At 50.5% G+C, this 21,948-nt stretch overlaps 1 protein-coding gene across 2 annotated transcripts in view; it reads right to left on the reverse strand.

Moving 5' to 3' along the window:
• The window catches only part of HECTD3 (HECT domain E3 ubiquitin protein ligase 3), a 150,568-nt gene that overhangs the window by 115,614 nt on the left and 13,006 nt on the right, over window positions 1-21,948 (reverse strand). For both annotated transcript variants that reach the window (XM_077450809.1, XM_077450810.1), the window contains exons 2-7: window positions 19,856-20,186; window positions 13,989-14,149; window positions 13,770-13,862; window positions 8,039-8,174; window positions 7,426-7,541; window positions 1-31 (exon numbers count right to left, since the gene is read on the reverse strand). The exon at window positions 1-31 is cut by the window's left edge and continues 83 nt beyond it. In XM_077450809.1, coding sequence (XP_077306935.1) covers window positions 1-31; window positions 7,426-7,541; window positions 8,039-8,174; window positions 13,770-13,862; window positions 13,989-14,149; window positions 19,856-20,176 — 858 coding nt within the window. In that variant the 5' untranslated portion in view covers window positions 20,177-20,186. The remainder of the gene's footprint in view (window positions 32-7,425; window positions 7,542-8,038; window positions 8,175-13,769; window positions 13,863-13,988; window positions 14,150-19,855; window positions 20,187-21,948) is intronic.

Consider the following 21,948-nt stretch of genomic DNA (forward strand, 5'->3'; position numbering starts at 1 on the left):
GTCTGTAGAGTCCACTACCAGGAGGAGCTTCCTGCAGACATGGAAGAAGGTTCATAAGTGCTCAAAGTAATCACCAAAGAAAGACCCAACCCTACAGGAGTACAGCAGACACCTCTATGAAGGTCATTTCATGGACCCCGGTATCCATACAGCTCATCAGATTACAATGAACCATGAATAATGGGCCTAGAATTGTCGCTCTCATTCCGCTGTGGACAGTGTTATGCACCACGTGTAGACAATCAACATGTGCATTTACTTTCATACCCTTGTGTATGTATAAGGGGGGGGGGGGCGTAACTATAATTTACACAATTTTATTTTTTATTACACACATGTGATGCAATTTTTGATGACAGATTCTCTTTAATGAGACATCAGGAGTCTAAAAGACCCCATATGTCTCAGCTGTCCATCAATGATGTAGATTGCACTGCGTTCATTTCTTCCCCAGTGACAGCAGGACCCAGGAGTGACGTCCTACACTCTACCAGGCGGCACTCGGCATGCGGGTCCCAGGTCCACCAATGGGCATGCAGAGCCTGCGAAACATGGCAGGGGGGTGTATGTGGAAACAATCCGGTGGTTGTATAGTTACCCGATCGCTTCCATCTGAAAGCTGACAGTTGGCTTCTCAGATTTACACCCATCCCCCCATGATTGCCCCTCCTTTCCTGGTTTGGCTATTGGACAGGAACTGAAGAGAAATCTCCCAAGTAGGACACGGAGGGCAAAAAAACTGCCAGGGGTCATAACCCTCCCTTACGCTATCCTAAATGTACATTTTTTTTTTATTATAATATATATGTATATATTGAGGGCTGTCGAGAGAGAGAGAGAGATCGAGAGAGAGAGAGAGAGATTGAGAGAGATCGAGAGAGAGAGAGAGAGAGATCGCGCGAGAGAGAGAGAGAGATCGCGAGAGAGAGAGAGAGAGAGAGAGAGAGATCGAGAGAGATCGAGAGAGAGAGAGAGAGAGAGATCGCGAGAGAGAGAGAGATCGCGAGAGAGAGAGAGAGAGATCGCGAGAGAGAGAGAGAGAGATCGCGAGAGAGAGAGATCGAGATCGAGAGAGAGATCGAGATCGAGATCGAGATCGAGAGAGAGATCGAGAGAGAGATCGAGAGAGAGATCGAGATAGAGAGAGAGAGAGAGAGAGAGAGAGAGAGAGAGATCGAGAGAGAGATCGAGAGAGAGATCGAGAGAGATATCGAGAGAGATATCGAGAGAGATATCGAGAGAGATATCGAGAGAGAGAGATCTCGAGAGAGAGAGAGAGAGAGATCTCGAGAGAGAGAGAGAGAGAGATATCGAGAGAGAGAGAGATATCGAGAGAGAGAGAGAGATATCGAGAGAGAGAGAGAGAGATATCGAGAGAGAGAGAGAGATATCGAGAGAGAGAGATATCGAGAGAGAGAGATATCGAGAGAGAGAGATATCGAGAGAGAGAGATATCGAGAGAGAGAGATATCGAGAGAGAGAGATATCGAGAGAGAGAGAGAGAGATATCGAGAGAGAGAGAGAGAGAGATATCGAGAGAGAGAGAGAGAGATATCGAGAGAGAGAGAGAGAGATATCGAGAGAGAGAGAGAGAGATATCGAGAGAGAGAGAGAGAGATATCGAGAGAGAGAGAGAGAGAGATATCGAGAGAGAGAGAGAGAGAGATATCGAGAGAGAGAGAGATATCGAGAGAGAGAGAGAGAGATATCGAGAGAGAGAGAGAGATATCGAGAGAGAGAGATATTGAGAGAGAGAGAGAGAGAGATATCGAGAGAGAGAGAGAGAGAGAGAGATATCGAGAGAGAGAGAGAGAGAGAGATATCGAGAGAGAGAGAGAGAGAGATATCGAGAGAGAGAGAGAGAGAGAGAGAGAGAGATATCGAGAGAGAGAGAGAGAGAGATATCGAGAGAGAGAGAGAGATATCGAGAGAGATCGAGAGAGAGAGATATCGAGAGAGAGAGATATCGAGAGAGAGAGATATCGAGAGAGAGAGATATCGAGAGAGAGAGATATCGAGAGAGAGAGATATCGAGAGAGAGAGAGAGATATCGAGAGAGAGAGAGAGAGATATCGAGAGAGAGAGAGAGAGATATCGAGAGAGATCGAGAGAGAGATATCGAGAGAGATCGAGAGAGAGATATCGAGAGAGATCGAGAGAGAGATATCGAGAGAGAGAGAGAGAGAGAGAGATATCGAGAGAGAGAGAGAGAGAGAGAGAGAGATATCGAGAGAGAGAGAGAGAGATATCGAGAGAGAGAGAGAGAGAGAGATATCGAGAGAGAGAGAGAGAGAGAGATATCGAGAGAGAGAGAGAGATATCGAGAGAGATCGAGAGAGAGAGATATCGAGAGAGAGAGATATCGAGAGAGAGAGAGAGATCGAGAGAGAGAGAGAGATCGAGAGAGAGAGAGAGAGATCGAGAGAGAGAGAGAGAGATCGAGAGAGAGAGATATCGAGAGAGAGAGAGAGAGAGAGAGAGAGAGAGAGAGAGATCGATAGAGAGAGAGAGATATCGAGAGAGAGAGAGAGAGAGAGAGATATCGAGAGAGAGAGATATCGAGAGATATCGAGAGAGATCGAGAGATCGAGAGAGAGAGAGATCGAGAGAGAGAGATATCGAGAGAGAGAGAGAGAGATATCGAGAGAGAGAGAGAGAGATATCGAGAGAGAGAGAGAGAGAGAGAGAGAGATATCGAGAGAGAGAGAGAGAGATATCGAGAGAGAGAGATATCGAGAGAGAGAGATATCGAGAGAGAGAGATATCGAGAGAGAGAGAGAGAGAGAGATATCGAGAGAGAGAGAGAGAGAGAGAGAGAGATATCGAGAGAGAGAGAGAGATATCGAGAGAGAGAGAGAGAGAGATATATCGAGAGAGAGAGATATCGAGAGATATCGAGAGAGATCGAGAGATCGAGAGAGAGAGAGATCGAGAGAGAGAGATATCGAGAGAGAGAGATATCGAGAGAGAGAGATATCGAGAGAGAGAGATATCGAGAGAGAGAGATATCGAGAGAGAGAGATATCGAGAGAGAGAGAGAGAGATCGAGAGAGAGAGAGAGATCGAGAGAGAGATATCGAGAGAGAGATCGAGAGAGAGAGAGATCGATAGAGAGAGATATCGAGAGAGAGAGATATCGAGAGAGAGAGAGAGAGATATCGAGAGAGAGAGAGAGAGATATCGAGAGAGAGAGAGAGAGATATCGAGAGAGAGAGATATCGAGAGAGAGAGAGAGAGATATCGAGAGAGAGAGAGAGAGATATCGAGAGAGAGAGAGAGAGATATCGAGAGAGAGAGAGAGAGGGAGATATCGAGAGAGAGAGAGAGAGAGAGATATCGAGAGAGAGAGATATCGAGAGATAGAGAGATATCGAGAGATAGAGAGATATCGAGAGAGAGAGAGAGAGAGATATCGAGAGAGAGAGATATCGAGAGAGAGAGAGAGAGGGAGATATTGAGAGAGAGAGAGAGAGATATCGAGAGAGAGAGAGAGAGATATCGAGAGAGAGAGAGAGAGATATCGAGAGAGAGAGATATCGAGAGAGATCGAGAGAGAGAGAGATATCGAGAGATAGAGAGAGATATCGAGAGAGAGAGAGAGATATCGAGAGATAGAGAGAGATATCGAGAGAGAGAGAGAGATATCGAGAGATAGAGAGAGATATCGAGAGAGAGAGAGAGATAGAGAGAAAGAGATACATCGAGAGAGAGAGAGAGATATCGAGAGAGAGAGATATCGAGAGAGAGAGAGAGATATCGAGAGAGAGAGATTGTTTTATATACAAAAAAAAAAAATCTCTCTTCTCTCTCTATAATATATAGATAGAGATTATTTTAGATAAAAAATATATTATCTATACATATATTTTTTTAAATATATAATCTCTCTCTCTCTCTATATATATTTAATTTTTTATTTTTTTCCTCCTGAGCGCTACCTTAACATGCGTTTGATCAGACAACGAGGTTGTAGAGCGCTGTGTGTCAAATGGCTGCTCGCGGAGCCCCTAAGCACTGACCATAAAGGGCCTGAGATATGTCGGGTCGGAGGTTGAGTTCTGTACGGAGTATTTTGGGAGGATAATTTAAAAACAAGTTCCAGAACATTCTAATAGAATTTTTATAAAATGAAATACAAATTAAATAATGAAGTAATATTTTAAGATATGAGGGCTCTTCAAAATGTTCTCGTACTTTTTTAAACTCTATTAAATATACAAAAAATTGTGTTGACTTTTGAAGACCTCCTCGTATATGAAATACATTTTTGCCTGAAGTTCTGGTTTAGGTTTTGCCCCCACCGGGTCACGTGGTCTGTAAGGTCCTCTCCGTTGTCTGCGCTTCCATCTGCTCCGGGAAGTTCCGCCTTCAATGGTTATCATTGGAAAAGGCCAAGTCAGCAACATTCCATTCATGGGGGTGCCAGGCCCAGAGATCCCATCACCACAGCCGGGAGGGTTTGATAGGGAGACTCGGCACCCCTCACTTACTGCTGCCATTTTATTCTTGTTGTTGTTGAAAACAAGATCACTAACAGTTCTTGTTCTGCTTGTGATAAATCTTTGAAGTACATAAAACTGTCATTTATGCCATTAAAATACAGAGCATGTGACCCGGTGCTGCAGTGCACTAGTAGTCCAAAGAGTATGGATTCTCTATAAAGGATAGAATGGAGGGGTCTACATTGAAGAGTCCTGTTTATACTCCATCATACAAAGACATTGGAGACAATTGGACTCTTCCAACCCTGTGGGACTAAGCCATGGTTTGACCAGATAGGGGTGGAGGAGCTTCAGTGTCCTGCACAGAGCCCTGACCTCAATCCAAAAGAACACCTTTGGGATAAATTAGAATGAGCCAGGTCTTCTCATCCAACATCTCCATAACTACATAGTTACATAGCAGGTGAGGTTGAAAAAAAAAAAGACACAAGTCCATCAAGTCCAAGCCATGTGTGTGATTATATGTCAGTATTACATTGTATATCATGTATGTTGTGTGATTATATGTCAGTATTACATTGTATATCATGTATGTTGTGGTCGTTCGGTGATTATCTAATAGTTTTTTTAAATTATTGATGTCCCCCACTGAGACCACCGCCTGTGGAAGGGAATTCCACATCCTTGCCAAAAAACACCTGGCAAGCGCGCATCGAGGAAATTCTGTGCTGGCCGGGTCCCCTGGACACAGCCAGTCACAGATCGCTGTAAATAGCCAATCACAGCAGCCGTTTACAGCACGCTCAGTGTGTCCAATGAGAGATGATCTCATATGTACAGCGTGTGAGGAGGGAGAGATTAATGCTGCAGCAGCGAGTAAAAAAACTAAAAAAATAAAAATAAAGTTTCCACAATACATGTCACTGCCACCTGTCCCCAGTGCCACGTATAAGTGCTATCTGTCATCAGTGCCACATCAGTGTCACGTGCCATCTGCCATCAGTGCCACATATTAGTGCCATCTGTCATCAGTGCCACATATTAGTGCCATCTGTCATCAGTGCCACATATTAGTGCCATCTGTCATCAGTGCCACATATTAGTGCCATCTGTCATCAGTGCCACATATTAGTGCCATCTGTCATCAGTGTCACATATTAGTGCCATCTGTCATCAGTGCCACATATTAGTGCCATCTGTCATCAGTGCCACATATTAGTGCCATCTGTCATCAGTGTCACATATTAGTGCCATCTGTCATCAGTGCCACATATTAGTGCCATCTGTCATCAGTGCCACATATTAGTGCCATCTGTCATCAGTGTCACATATTAGTGCCATCTGTCATCAGTGCCACATATTAGTGCCATCTGTCATCAGTGTCACATATTAGTGCCATCTGTCATCAGTGCCACATATTAGTGCCATCTGTCATCAGTGCCACATATTAGTGCCATCTGTCATCAGTGTCACATATTAGTGCCATCTGTCATCAGTGCCACATATTAGTGCCATCTGTCATCAGTGTCACATATTAGTGCCATCTGTCATCAGTGCCACATATTAGTGCCATCTGTCATCAGTGCCACATATTAGTGCCATCTGTCATCAGTGCCACATATTAGTGCCATCTGTCATCAGTGTCACATATTAGTGCCATCTGTCATCAGTGCCACATATTAGTGCCATCTGTCATCAGTGCCACATATTAGTGCCATCTGTCATCAGTGCCACATATTAGTGCCATCTGTCATCAGTGCCACATATTAGTGCCATCTGCCATCAGTGTCACATATTAGTGCCATCTGTCATCAGTGCCACGTGTCATTGTCCTGGTGCTCCAGGGCCTTCCAAAGTGTAATAAATAGTCAACAAGTTAGATGTGTAATTTATGCTCCTAGAACTCCTGAAGGCGCTCTCTGCATGTTGGGCCTCTCTAAGTGGCCAGGCTGTGGAAAAGTCCCACACATGTGGTATCGTAACACTCAGGAGGAGGAGCAGAATTTATTTTGGGACATTATTTATGGTATACACGTGTCATGTGAGAAAAATAACCTATTACAATGATAATTTTGTGGGAAAAAAAATCATCTTAATTTTGCAAAGAATTGTGCGAAAAAATGACAACATTAAAAAACCTCATCATGCCTCTTACTAAATACCTTGGAATGTCTCCTTTCCAAAAAGTAGTCATTTGGGGGGTATTTGTACTTTTCTTGTTCGGGTCACAAGAAATGGGATCGGCCACCAGTACATCAGATGTGATCAATTTTGTATGATTCGCACCACAGCTTGTGGACTCTCTAATGACAAAAAATTAATTTGAGTACAGTGTTGCATGACTGAGTAATTGTCATTCAAAGTGTGAGAGCACCGAAAGCTGAATATTGGTCTGCTCACAAGTTGTCAAGTGGTTAAGCCATCCAGTCCAAAAGATCTCTGCCTTCGCTTTGGTCAACGTCACAGAGACTATCTCCTGTGTTCCTGTTAGACTTGCTTTGCTGAAACCCCTTCTGGCTCCAGATTCTGCTTGCTGTTCCACTACATTGATCCCTAACTTTCTGGCTTGGCTGACTATCTGTTCTGGTTACCGAACTTTGGCCATGTTTTGACTACGTTTGTTCCATTTACTTTTATTATTATGTCATTTAACTGTACTTGTCTCGGTCTGATTCATGGTTTCTGACAGTTACTCCCAGTAATTCAAGTTACTTCCAATACACCCAAGTTCCTCCTGGTACTCCAAGTTACTCCCAGTTACTCTTTGTAGACCTCACAAATGTTCTTTTGGGTGAATGGGCACAAATTCCCATAGACACACTCCAAAATGTTGTGGGAAGTCTTCCTAAAAGAGTGGAGGACCCGCAAAGAGGGCAACTCAATATTAATGGCCATGGTTTTGGAATACGATGTCGAACAAGCTTATAGACTGTGCTGGTCAAGCGTACAAAAACTTTTGGCCACACCACAGACAACAACCTACTTGACGATGGTGCCTTCCTTCATGTTCAGTTGGACCCAGTGCTGGCCATGGGACCCATCACTCTCCCAGTAGGTGTCGTGGTAACCGTCTGTCAAGCAGGCCAAGTTATTTTCTTCCTGTGGAAACACAGAGGTCACATTTCAGTCTTGGGGTCATTTCCTTTGGAAGTGGATAGGGACCCCCACATTACATGGCTCTGCCCCTCTGTACCCCCCACATGACATGGTTCTGCTCCCCCCTACCCCATGTGACATGGCTCTGCCCACACTGCACCCCACATGTCACATGGCTCTATCCACCCCCTGCTTACTGCATGCGACAAGGCTTTGACATGGCTCAACCCATCTCCCCGTCCCCCCATGTGACATGGCACAACCCATCTCCCCCCCCCATATGACATGGCACAACCCACCCCCCCCCCCCCCATATGACATGGCTCAACCCATCTCCCCCCCCATTTGACATGGCTCAACCCATCTCCCCCCCCCCATGTGACATGGCTCAACCCATCTCCCCGCACCCCCATGTGACATGGCTCAACCCATCCTCCCGCCCCCCCCATGTGACATGGCTCAACCCATCCTCCCGCCCCCCCCATGTGACATGTCTGTACCGTAGCAGAGGAGACGTTGATACTGTCCACAAACTGTTTGATATTCCCCAAACTCTCGTCTTCCTTCCCCACATGTTCAAACAGGAAGTGCACCAAATCCTCGTCACACTCGTATGTCCAGGAGGGCGGAACAAACCTGCCAGGGAGAGAGACGGTGAGAGGAGCCGCAATACGGGGGAGTTCCCGGTAATGACATAAAGGTAAGTACCAGTGAAATGAAGGGGTATTCCTTACAAGGACACAAAAGGTAGGTACTACAGAAATAAATGAAGGTACACCTAACAAGGACATAAAAGGTAGGTACTACAGAAATAAATGAAGGTACACCTAGCAAGGATATAAAAGGTAGGTACTACAGAAATAAATGAAGGTACACCTAACAAGGACATAAAAGGTAGGTACTACAGAAATAAATGAAGGTACACCTAGCAAGGATATAAAAGGTAGGTACTACAGAAATAAATGAAGGTACACCTAACAAGGACATAAAAGGTAGGTACTACAGAAATAAATAAAGGTACACCTAACAAGGACATAAAAGGTAGGTACTACAGAAATAAATAAAGGTACACCTAGCAAGGATATAAAAGGTAGGTACTACAGAAATAAATGAAGGTACACCTAGCAAGGATATAAAGATGGAAGAAATGGATATTCTTTGGACAGACACAAAGTTGGTATTCCCAGGAAAAACAAAGGCCGGCTCTACAGGAATAAATGGGTTATTTCCAGAGGTGACGAAGCGGAAGCTACAGAGATAATGTGGGTGTTCCTAATATAGACAGAAAGGTTGGTACTATGTAGATATACAGTATGTGACAAAAGTAAGTACACCCCTCAGTGACATTTCTTCTCTCTTTTCATGTGACAACACTGAAGAAATGACACTTGTCTACAATGTAAAGTAGTGAGTGTACAGCTTGTATAACAGTGTAAATTTCCTGTCCCCTCAAAATAACTCAACACACAGCCATTAATGTCTAAACCGCTGGCAACAAAAGTCAGTACACCCCCTAAGTGAAAATCTCCAAATTGGGCCCAATTAGCCATTTTCCCTCCCCGGTGTCATGTGACTCGTTAGTGTTACAAGGTCTCAGGTGTGAATGGGGAGCAGGTGTGTTAAATTTGGCGTTATCGCTCTCACTCTCTCATACTGGTCACTGGAAGTACAACATGGCACCTCATGGCAAAGAACTCTCTGAGGATCTGATAAGAATTGTTGCTCTACATAAAGATGGCCTAGGCTATAAGAAGATTGCCAAGACCCTGAAACTGATCTGCAGCACGGTGGCCAAGACCATACAGCGGTATAACAGGACAGGTTCCCCTCAGAACAGACCTCGCCATGGTCCACCAAAGAAGTTGAGGTCACGTGATCAGCGTCATATCCAGAGGTTGTCTTTGGGAAATCGACGTATGAGTGCTGCCAGCATTGCTGCAGAGGTTGTAGGGGTGGGGGGGTCAGCCTGTCAGTGCTCAGACCATACGCCGCACACTGCATCAAATTGGTCTGCATGGCCGTCATCCCAGAAGGAAGCCTCTTCTAAAGATGATGCACAAGAAAGACCACAAACAGTTTTCTGAAGACAAGCAGACTAAGGAGATGGATTACTGGAACCATGTCCTGTGGTCTGATGAGACCAAGATAAAGGTATTTGGTGTCAGATGGTGTCAGGCGTGTGTGGGGGCAACCAGGTGAGGAGGACAAAGACAAGTGTGTCTTGTCTACAGGGATGAGCCAAACACCCCCCCGGTTCGGATTGCACCAGAACCTGCGAACGGACCAAAGTTTGCACGAACGTTAGAACCCTATTAATTACAATGGGACGCGAATGTTCGAAATCTAAAGTGCTAATTATAACGGCCAATATGCAAGTTATTGTCCTAAAAAGGGTTTGGGGACCCGGGTTCTGCCCCAGGGGAGAGTTTGGGGACCCGGGTCCTGCCCCAGGGGAGTGTTTGGGGACCCGGGTCCTGCCCCAGGGGACATGGATCAATGCAAAAAAAAAAGGTTTTAAAAACTGAAGTTTTTTCTGGAGCAGTGATTTTAATGATGCATAAAGTGAAAAAAAAGTGAAATATTCCTTTAACCACTTAACAACCGGCCCATAGCTGAATGACGGCTAAAGGGCGGTAGTTTAACTCTGGGAGGCCGTCATATGACATCCTCCCAGAATTTCCGCTCTTGCTCGCCCTGGGGCGCGCACTCGAGAGCATCCGTGACCGCCGGGTCACGGATCACGGTAAACAGCCGCTCATTACGGCCGTTTACAACACAATCGCTCCGTCAAATGACGGAGTGATCCCTTGTAAACAAACCGGCGTCATGTTATGACGCCGGTTCCTCCCTCCCCCTCTCTGTACCGATTGGTACAGCGGAGGGGGAAGAGATCGGTGTCAGCAGAGCTGTGGGCTGCATCTGCAGTGCCCACATCGCTGCTCACCGAAATTTAACCCCTCAATTCCCTGCCATTACTCTGCAGTACCCACCAATACCCCCCAACACCCGCCAATACCCAGCAGTACAATTCCAGCCATTACTCTGCAATACCCGCCAATACTCTGCAATACCCGCCAATACCCCCCAACACCCGCCAATACCCCGCAGTACAATTCCAGCCAATACTCTGCAATACCCGCCAATACTCTGCAATACCCGCCAATACCCCCCAACACCCGCCAATACCCAGCAGTACAATTCCAGCCATTACTCTGCAATACACGCCAATACTCTGCAATACCCGCCAATACCCCCCAACACCCGCCAATACCCCGCAGTACAATTCCAGCCAATACTCTGCAATACCCTGCCATAAATTGCCATACCCGGAGATACCCAGCCATACTCGGTGATACACTGCAATACCCAGCCATAGTCGGTGATACCCTGCAATACCCAGCCATAGTCGGTGATACCCTGCAATACCCAGCCATAGGCACCCCCCCCCGCCCTCCCGCCGCCCTCCAGTGCTTCTACCGACTCACCAAAACGATCAAAGCCAGAATGTTTTTTTTTGTTTTTTTTTATTTCAGGCTTCCCAGCCTAGAGGTGAGATGCGGGGTCTTATTGACCCCCAAATCTCACTGTAAAGAGGACCTGTCATGCCATATTCCTATTACAGGGGATGTTTACATTATAATAGGAATAATAATAGGAATAAAAGTGATCAAAACATTTATTTTTGGGGAAAAAAAAAAATGTCAAACTAAAATAAATAAAGTAAAATGAACAAAAAGAATTTGTCCCCATGTGCTTGCATGCAGAAGCGAACGCATACGTAAGTCCTGCCCACATATGAAAACGGTGTTCAAACCACACATGTGAGGTATCGCTGCGAACGTTAGAGCGAGAGCAATAATTCTAGCCCTAGACCTCCTCTGCAACTCAAAACATGTAACCAGTAAAAAAAATTTAAAGCGTCGCCTATAGGGATTTTTAAGTAGTGACGTTTGGCGCCATTCCACAAGCGTGTGCAATTTTGAAGAGTGACATGTTAGGTATCTATTTACTCAGCGTAACTTCATCTTTCACATTATGCAAAAATTGGGCTAACTTTACTGTGTTTTTTTTTTTTTTTTTAAGCACAAAATGTTTTTTTTCCAAAAAAAAAAGCATTCGAAAAATTGCTGCGCAAATACCGTGCAACGACCACCATTGTATTCTCCAGGGTGTTTGCTAAAAAAACATATATAATGTTTTGGGATTCGATGTAATTTTCTAGCAAATAAATGATGATTTTTACATGTAGGAGAGAAATGTCAGAATTGTCCTGGGTGCTCCAGAACACCTGATGGCGCTCCCTGCATGTTGGGCCTCTGTATGTGGCCACGCTGTGTAAAAGTCTCACACATTATGGCTCTCCTCGCTGCCGGCGCTGTGATTGGCCAAGCATGAGGCTGGCGCAGTGCAAAGTGGGCCGTTGGTATCACACGAACTTGATGTGAACGGCCCATAAAGTTCTGGTTTTGACAAACGGCCGATGATCAATGCGAACACCGGGCTCATCCCTACTTGCCTACAGTCAGGCATGGTGGTGGGGGTGTCATGGTCTGGGGCTGCATGAGTGCTGCCGGCACTGGGGGGCTACAGATCATTGAGGGGACCATGAATGCCAACATGTACTGTGACATACTGAAGCAGAGCATGATCCCCTCCCTTCAGAGACTGGGCCGCAGGGCAGTATTCCAACATGATAACCACCCCAAACACACCTCCAACACCACCACTGCCTTGCTAAAGAAGCTGAGGGTAAAGGTGATGGACCGGCCAAGCATGTCTCCAGACCTAAACCCTATTGGTCATCTGTGGGGGATCCTCAAACGGAAGGTGGAGGAGGGGGAAGGTCTCCAACACCCACCAGCTCTGTGATGTCATCATGGGGGAGGGGAAGGACTCCAGTGGTGACCTGTGAAGCTCTGGTGACCTCCATGCCCAAGAGGGTGAAGGCAGTGCTGGAAAATAATGGCGGCCACACAAAATATTTACACTTTGGGCCCAATTTGGAGATTTTCACTTAGGGGTGTACTGACTTTTGTTGCCAGCAGTTTAGACATTAATGGCTGTGTGTTGAGTTATTTTGAGGGGACAGGAAATTTACACTGTTATACAAGCTGTACACTCACTACTTTACATTGTAGACAAGTGTCATTTCTTCAGTGTTGTCACATGAAAAGAGAGAAGGAATGTCACTGAGGGGTGTACTTACTTTTGTGAGATGCGGTAGGTAGGTACACCTGGTAAAGTCATACAGGTGGTTACTACACAGGTCTCAGTGGGTATCCCCAGTAATAACATAAGATTAGGTACTATAGAAATAAGGATGAGTATGCCTTGCAGATATATAAATGTAGGTGGAACATAGATAAGGGCGAGTACTCCAGGTAAAGCATAAAAGGTAGGTACTACAGAGATCAAGGTGGGCATTCCTAGCAAAGACGTAAAGGTAGGTACTATAGAAATAGAAGGGTGGTATGCCTAGTAGAGACATAAAAGGTGGGTACTACATAGATAAGTTATTCCTAATATGGGCAGAGGGGAGGACACTGGCTGGATGTAGGTAGGTATGTAGGTACAAATGTATATTGTTGGGAAAGACAAAGATGAAGGTGGGTACTCCTAGTAAAGGCATAAGGTAGGTGGGCACGCAATGAAGGTGGGTACTCCTAGTAAAGGCATAAGGTAGGTAGGCACACAATGAAGGTGGGTACTCCTAGTAAAGGCATAAGGTAGGTAGGCACACAATGAAGGTGGGTACTCCTAGTAAAGGCATAAGGTAGGTGGGCACACAATGAAGGTGGGTACTTCTAGTAAAGGCATAAATGTAGGTGGGCACACAATGAAGGTGGGTACTCCTAGTAAAGACATAAGGTAGGTGGGCACGCAATGAAGGTGGGTACTCCTAGTAAAGACATAAGGTAGGTGGGCACACAATGAAGGTGGGTACTCCTAGTAAAGACATAAGGTAGGTGGGCACACAATGAAGGTGGGTACTCCTAGTAAAGGCATAAGGTAGGTGCGCACACAATGAAGGTGGGTACTCCTAGTAAAGGCATAAGGTAGGTGGGCACACAATGAAGGTGGGTACTCCTAGTAAAGGCATAAGGTAGGTGCGCACACAATGAAGGTGGGTACTCCTAGTAAAGGCATAAGGTAGGTGGGCACACAATGAAGGTGGGTACATTTCAGTATGGGGGTCTGTGGGGGTGGAAGGTTGATACCTCCAGTCATTACCGTAATTTCTGTACCGCCTCCTCATCTGGTGGGGTAAATCTTGGCCGCCTCGCCAGGCGCATGGAGTAAGTGGCGTCCACAACATCCTCCCACCTGCAGAGAGACAGAATGAGCCCCTCACCCAACAAATCTCTATATACACTCCGGTCCGAGAGCCGCCCGCCACCCAACTGTGCCACAAATCCCATATCTGGCTCCCGCCATCCACCGGACACCTACCTGCTGATGGGTTTGTAATCCACCCCAAATAAGTGCTGCTGGCCAGTAAGCTTGTTGGGGGATTCCACAGGGACCAGCCGGTCCCCTCCATTGTCCTGCCTGCAGAGCAGCACCCAACCCTCCGCCATGTCACAGCCGCTGCCATACTCCTCCATCTGATCCTGGAAGAGAGAGAGCACCGGGCATTACACCCGCAATCATTCACCATTCCCATCCCCCGACATCCAAAAATCAGTTCCTACCATCCCTGTGCTGAGTTCCCGGGTCTGTACACCCGCTGTGCCCATTATGAGGGGTTCCCACCATCCCTGTGCCGAGTTCCTGGGTCTGTACACCCGCTGTGCCCATTATGAGGGGTTCTCACCATCCCTGTGCTGAGTTCCCGGGTCTGTACACCCGCTGTGCCCATTATGAGGGGTTCCCACCATCCCTGTGCTGAGTTCCCGGGTCTGTACACCCGCTGTGCCCATTATGAGGGGTTCCCACCATCCCTGTGCTGAGTTCCCGGGTCTGTACACCCGCTGTGCCCATTATGAGGGGTTCTCACCATCCCTGTGCTGAGTTCCCGGGTCTGTACACCCGCTGTGCCCATTGAGGGGTTCCCACCATCCCTGTGCCGAGTTCCCGGGTCTGTACACCCGCTGTGCCCATTATGAGGGGCTCCACCATCCCTGTGCCGAGTTCCCGGGTCTGTACCCCCGCTGTGCCCATTATGAGGGGTTCCCACCATCCCTGTGCTGAGTTCCCGGGTCTGTACCCCCGCTGTGCCCATTATGAGGGGTTCTCACCATCCCTGTGCCGAGTTCCTGGGTCTGTACACCCGCTGTGCCCATTATGAGGGGTTCTCACCATCCCTGTGCTGAGTTCCCGGGTCTGTACACCCGCTGTGCCCATTGAGGGGTTCCCACCATCCCTGTGCCGAGTTCCCGGGTCTGTACACCCGCTGTGCCCATTATGAGGGGTTCCCACCATCCCTGTGCTGAGTTCCCGGGTCTGTACACCCGCTGTGCCCATTATGAGGGGTTCCCACCATCCCTGTGCTGAGTTCCCGGGTCTGTACCCCCGCTGTGCCCATTATGAGGGGTTCTCACCATCCCTGTGCTGAGTTCCCGGGTCTGTACACCCGCTGTGCCCATTGAGGAGTTCCCACCGTCCCTGTGCTGAGTTCCCGGGTCTGTACCCTCGCTGTGCCCATTATGAGGGGTTCTCACCATCTCTGTGCTGAGTTCCCGGGTCTGTACACCCGCTGTGCCCATTATGAGGGGTTCCCACCATCCCTGTGCTGAGTTCCCGGGTCTGTACACCCGCTGTGCCCATTATGAGGGGTTCCCACCATCCCTGTGCTGAGTTCCCGGGTCTGTACCCCCGCTGTGCCCATTATGAGGGGTTCTCACCATCCCTGTGCTGAGTTCCCGGGTCTGTACACCCGCTGTGCCCATTATGAGGGGTTCCCGGGTCTGTACACCCGCTGTGCCCATTATGAGGGGTTCCCACCATCCCTGTGCCGAGTTCCCGGGTCTGTACACCCGCTGTGCCCATTATGAGGGGTTCCCACCATCCCTGTGCTGAGTTCCCGGGTCTGTACACCCGCTGCGCCCATTATGAGGGGTTCCCGGGTCTGTACACCCGCTGTGCCCATTATGAGGGGTTCCCGGGTCTGTACACCCGCTGTGCCCATTATGAGGGGTTCCCGGGTCTGTACACCCGCTGTGCCCATTATGAGGGGTTCCCACCATCCCTGTGCAGAGTTCCTGGGTCTGTACCCCAGCTGTGCCCATTATGAGGGGTTCCCACCATCCCTGTGCAGAGTTCCCGGGTCTGTACACCCGCTGTGCCCATTATGAGGGGTTCCCGGGTCTGTACACCCGCTGTGCCCATTATGAGGGGTTCCCACCATCCCTGTGCTGAGTTTCCGGGTCTGTATACCCGCTGTGCCCATTATGAGGGGTTCCCACCATCCCTGTGCTGAGTTCCCGGGTCTGTACACCCGCTGTGCCCATTATGAGGGGTTCCCACCATCCCTATGCTGAGTTCCCGGGTCTGTACACCCGCTGTGCCCATTATGAGGGGTTCCCACCATCCCTATGCTGAGTTCCCGGGTCTGTACACCCGCTGTGCCCATTATGAGGGGTTCCCACCATCCCTGTGCTGAGTTCCCGGGTCTGTACACCCGCTGTGCCCATTATGAGGGGTTCCCACCATCCCTGTGCTGAGTTCCCGGGTCTGTACACCCGCTGTGCCCATTATGAGAGGTTCCCACCATCCCTGTGCTGAGTTCCCGGGTCTGTACACCCGCTGTGCCCATTATGAGAGGTTCCCACCATCCCTGTGCTGAGTTCCCGGGTCTGTACACCCGCTGTGCCCATTATGAGAGGTTCCCACCATCCCTGTGCTGAGTTCCCAGGTCTGTACACCGCCTGTGCCCATTATGAGGGTTTCTCACCATCCCTGTGCTGAGTTCCCAGGTCTGTACACCTGCTGTGCCCATTAGGAGGGGTTCCCACCATCCCTGTGCTGAGTTCCCAGGTCTGTACACCGCCTGTGCCCATTATGAGGGTTTCTCACCATCCCTGTGCTGAGTTCCCAGGTCTGTACACCTGCTGTGACCATTATGAGAGGTTCCCACCATCCCTGTGCTGAGTTCCCGGGTCTGTACACCGCCTGTGCCCATTATGAGGGTTTCTCACCATCCCTGTGCTGAGTTCCCAGGTCTGTACACCTGCTGTGACCATTAGGAGGGGTTCCCACCATCCCTGTGCTGAGTTCCCGGGTCTGTACACCCACTGTGCCCATTATGAGGGGTTCCCACCATCCCTGTGCTGAGTTCCCGGGTCTGTACACCCGCTGTGCCCATTATGAGGGGTTCCCACCATCCCTATGCTGAGTTCCCGGGTCTGTACACCCGCTGTGCCCATTATGAGGGGTTCCCACCATCCCTATGCTGAGTTCCCGGGTCTGTACACCCGCTGTGCCCATTATGAGGGGTTCCCACCATCCCTGTGCTGAGTTCCCGGGTCTGTACACCCGCTGTGCCCATTATGAGGGGTTCCCACCATCCCTGTGCTGAGTTCCCGGGTCTGTACACCCGCTGTGCCCATTATGAGAGGTTCCCACCATCCCTGTGCTGAGTTCCCGGGTCTGTACACCCGCTGTGCCCATTATGAGAGGTTCCCACCATCCCTGTGCTGAGTTCCCGGGTCTGTACACCCGCTGTGCCCATTATGAGAGGTTCCCACCATCCCTGTGCTGAGTTCCCAGGTCTGTACACCGCCTGTGCCCATTATGAGGGTTTCTCACCATCCCTGTGCTGAGTTCCCAGGTCTGTACACCTGCTGTGCCCATTAGGAGGGGTTCCCACCATCCCTGTGCTGAGTTCCCAGGTCTGTACACCGCCTGTGCCCATTATGAGGGTTTCTCACCATCCCTGTGCTGAGTTCCCAGGTCTGTACACCTGCTGTGACCATTATGAGAGGTTCCCACCATCCCTGTGCTGAGTTCCCGGGTCTGTACACCGCCTGTGCCCATTATGAGGGTTTCTCACCATCCCTGTGCTGAGTTCCCAGGTCTGTACACCTGCTGTGACCATTAGGAGGGGTTCCCACCATCCCTGTGCTGAGTTCCCGGGTCTGTACACCCACTGTGCCCATTATGAGGGGTTCCCACCATCCCTGTGCCGAGTTCCTGGGTCTGTACACCCGCTGTGCCCATTATGAGGGGTTCTCACCATCCCTGTGCTGAGTTCCCGGGTCTGTACACCCGCTGTGCCCATTGAGGGGTTCCCACCATCCCTGTGCCGAGTTCCCGGGTCTGTACACCCGCTGTGCCCATTATGAGGGGTTCCCACCATCCCTGTGCTGAGTTCCCGGGTCTGTACACCCGCTGTGCCCATTATGAGGGGTTCCCACCATCCCTGTGCTGAGTTCCCGGGTCTGTACCCCCGCTGTGCCCATTATGAGGGGTTCTCACCATCCCTGTGCTGAGTTCCCGGGTCTGTACACCCGCTGTGCCCATTGAGGAGTTCCCACCGTCCCTGTGCTGAGTTCCCGGGTCTGTACCCTCGCTGTGCCCATTATGAGGGGTTCTCACCATCTCTGTGCTGAGTTCCCGGGTCTGTACACCCGCTGTGCCCATTATGAGGGGTTCTCACCATCCCTGTGCTGAGTTCCCGGGTCTGTACCCCCGCTGTGCCCATTATGAGGGGTTCTCACCATCCCTGTGCTGAGTTCCCGGGTCTGTACACCCGCTGTGCCCATTATGAGGGGTTCTCACCATCCCTGTGCTGAGTTCCCGGGTCTGTACCCCCGCTGTGCCCATTATGAGGGGTTCTCACCATCCCTGTGCTGAGTTCCCGGGTCTGTACCCCCGCTGTGCCCATTATGAGGGGTTCCCACCATCCCTGTGCCGAGTTCCCGGGTCTGTACACCCGCTGTGCCCATTATGAGGGGTTCCCACCATCCCTGTGCTGAGTTCCCGGGTCTGTACACCCGCTGCGCCCATTATGAGGGGTTCCCGGGTCTGTACACCCGCTGTGCCCATTATGAGGGGTTCCCGGGTCTGTACACCCGCTGTGCCCATTATGAGGGGTTCCCAGGTCTGTACACCCGCTGTGCCCATTATGAGGGGTTCCCACCATCCCTGTGCAGAGTTCCTGGGTCTGTACACCCGCTGTGCCCATTATGAGGGGTTCCCGGGTCTGTACACCCGCTGTGCCCATTATGAGGGGTTCCCACCATCCCTGTGCTGAGTTTCCGGGTCTGTATACCCGCTGTGCCCATTATGAGGGGTTCCCACCATCCCTGTGCTGAGTTCCCGGGTCTGTACACCCGCTGTGCCCATTATGAGAGGTTCCCACCATCCCTGTGCTGAGTTCCCAGGTCTGTACACCGCCTGTGCCCATTATGAGGGTTTCTCACCATCCCTGTGCTGAGTTCCCAGGTCTGTACACCTGCTGTGACCATTAGGAGGGGTTCCCATCATCCCTGTGCTGAGTTCCCAGGTCTGTACACCTGCTGTGACCATTATGAGGGTTTCTCACCATCCCTGTGCTGAGTTCCCAGGTCTGTACACCTGCTGTGCCCATTATGAGGGGTTCCCACCATCCCTGTGCTGAGTTCCCAGGTCTGTACACCGCCTGTGCCCATTATGAGGGTTTCTCACCATCCCTGTGCTGAGTTCCCAGGTCTGTACACCTGCTGTGACCATTATGAGGGGTTCCCACCATCCCTGTGCTGAGTTCCCAGGTCTGTACACCTGCTGTGACCATTAGGAGGGGTTCCCACCATCCCTGTGCTGAGTTCCCAGGTCTGTACACCCGCTGTGCCCATTATGAGGGTTTCTCACCATCCCTGTGCTGAGTTCCCAGGTCTGTACACCTGCTGTGACCATTAGGAGGGGTTCCCTCCATCCCTGTGCTGAGTTCCCATGTCTGTACACCCGCTGTGACCATTAGGAGGGGTTCCCATCATCCCTGTGCTGAGTTCCCAGGTCTGTACACCCGCTGTGACCATTAGGAGGGGTTCCCATCATCCCTGTGCTGAGTTCCCAGGTCTGTACACTTGCTGTGCCCATTAGGAGGGGTTCCCACCATCCCTGTGCTGAGTTCCCAGGTCTGTACACCTGCTGTGCCCATTATGAGGGGTTCCCTCCATCCCTATGCTGAGTTCCCGGGTCTGTACACCCGCTGTGCCCATTATGAGGGGTTCCCACCATCCCTGTGCTGAGTTCCCGGGTCTGTACACGCGCTGTGCCCATTATGGGGGTCCCATCATCCCTGTGCCAAGTTCCCGGGTCTGTACACCCGCTGTGCCCATTATGAGGGGTTCCCACCATCCCTGTGCCGAGTATTGTGGAGAAGTTACTTTTCTCACCTTGCTCAGCTTCACCCACAGGCCGTTGGCGTTGCCATACTCCTCACCCGTGGCTTTGACGCAGCTTCCTTTCTGCACCTCCACGGTGGCCCGGGCCAGCTTCTTCAGATTCTGCTTGGAGTAGCCGGGGGCCTCCCACACGGTCAGTAGGGAGCGGGACGAGGCGGCTGCGTTGGGGTCCTTACAGATCTTGTACAGCACCTCCCCGGGGACATAGCACAGAGCTTGGGGGAGGGGCTTGGCCTGGCGCAGACACTCGATACATTCCAGAACACAGCGGATCTGACCCAGGAGCCGCCGCGGGTCGTTACCATCCTGCATGGCAGAAACACTGCGGACAAGAAAAAAAAAACACACAGATTAGCCGGGGACATGGATAGGGAAGGTGGCGGTGGTGTTGGAGGGGTGGCCCCCATGCACCCACAATGCAAAGGCCACCACTGGGACATCTTCTTACACCCAGGCAAGCAGGCAGAAGGTGGTGACGGCCATCTTGGTACACCTTACACCGCTCAGTGGCGGTCGCGGGGAAAGAGTCTAACTGAAGACTTACCTGGGGGTCAGAACTCACCTTATATACTGAAATAGTCGATTTCACCGCGACCAAGTGAAATAATCTATTTCAGTATAAAATCCAGGGCTTTCCTCAGAAAATAGGTGCAGGAACTCAACAGGAGGTGACCCCCCCAAAACCACCCTCCCCCCACACACCCTCTAAACCGCATCAAATAGTGGGTGTGGTCACATTTGTTTCAGAGTGCAGAGTTTAGAGATGCGCTACTTGAAGAGTGGGGGGGGGGGTCGCACTAAACAGAGTGCAGGGTTCGGGGGTCGCACTAAACACAGAGTGCAGGGTTCGGGGGTCGCACTAAGCACAGAGTGCAGGGTTCGGGGGTCGCACTAAACACAGAGTGCAGGGTTCGGGGGGGTCGCACTAAACACAGAGTGCAGGGTTCGGGGGGGTCGCACTAAACACAGAGTGCAGGGTTGGGGGGCGCACTAAACACAGAGTGCAGGGTTCGGGGGGGGGGGTCGCACTAAACACAGAGTGCAGGGTTCGGGGGTCGCACTAAACACAGAGTGCAGGGTTCGGGGGTCGCACTAAACACAGAGTGCAGGGTTCGGGGGTCGCACTAAACACAGAGTGCAGGGTTCAGGGGGGGGTCGCACTAAACACAGAGTGCAGGGTTCGGGGGTGCACTAAACACAGAGTGCAGGGTTCGGGGGTGCACTAAACACAGAGTGCAGGGTTCGGGGGGTCGCACTAAACACAGAGTGCAGGGTTCGGGGGGGTCGCACTAAACACAGAGTGCAGGGTTCGGGGGTCGCACTAAACACAGAGTGCAGGGTTCAGGGGGGGGTCGCACTAAACACAGAGTGCAGGGTTCGGGGGGTCGCACTAAACACAGAGTGCAGGGTTCAGGGGTCGCACTAAACACAGAGTGCAGGGTTCGGGGGTCGCACTAAACACAGAGTGCAGGGCTCGGGGGTCGCACTAAACACAGAGTGCAGGGTTCGGGGGTCGCACTAAACACAGAGTGCAGGGTTCGGGGGTCGCACTAAACACAGAGTGCAGGGTTCGGGGGTCGCACTAAACACAGAGTGCAGGGTTCGGGGGTCGCACTAAACACAGAGTGCAGGGTTCGGGGGTCGCACTAAACACAGAGTGCAGGGCTCGGGGGTGCACTAAACACAGAGTGCAGGGTTCGGGGGTCGTACTAAACACAGAGTGCAGGGCTCGGGGGTCGCACTAAACACAGAGTGCAGGGTTCGGGGGTCGCACTAAACACAGAGTGCAGGGTTCGGGGGTCGCACTAAACACAGAGTGCAGGGTTCGGGGGTCGCACTAAACACAGAGTGCAGGGTTCGGGGGTCGCACTAAACACAGAGTGCAGGGTTCGGGGGTCGCACTAAACACAGAGTGCAGGGCTCGGGGGTGCACTAAACACAGAGTGCAGGGTTCGGGGGTCGCACTAAACACAGAGTGCAGGGTTCGGGGGTCGCACTAAACACAGAGTGCAGGGTTCAGGGGGGGGTCGCACTAAACACAGAGTGCAGGGTTCGGGGGGTCGCACTAAACACAGAGTGCAGGG

Source organism: Lithobates pipiens, unplaced genomic scaffold (assembly GCF_037356315.1).
Source record: "Lithobates pipiens isolate NorthernLeopardFrog02 unplaced genomic scaffold, aLitPip1_a1.2 Scaffold_23, whole genome shotgun sequence".
Classification (NCBI taxonomy): domain Eukaryota; kingdom Metazoa; phylum Chordata; class Amphibia; order Anura; family Ranidae; genus Lithobates; species Lithobates pipiens.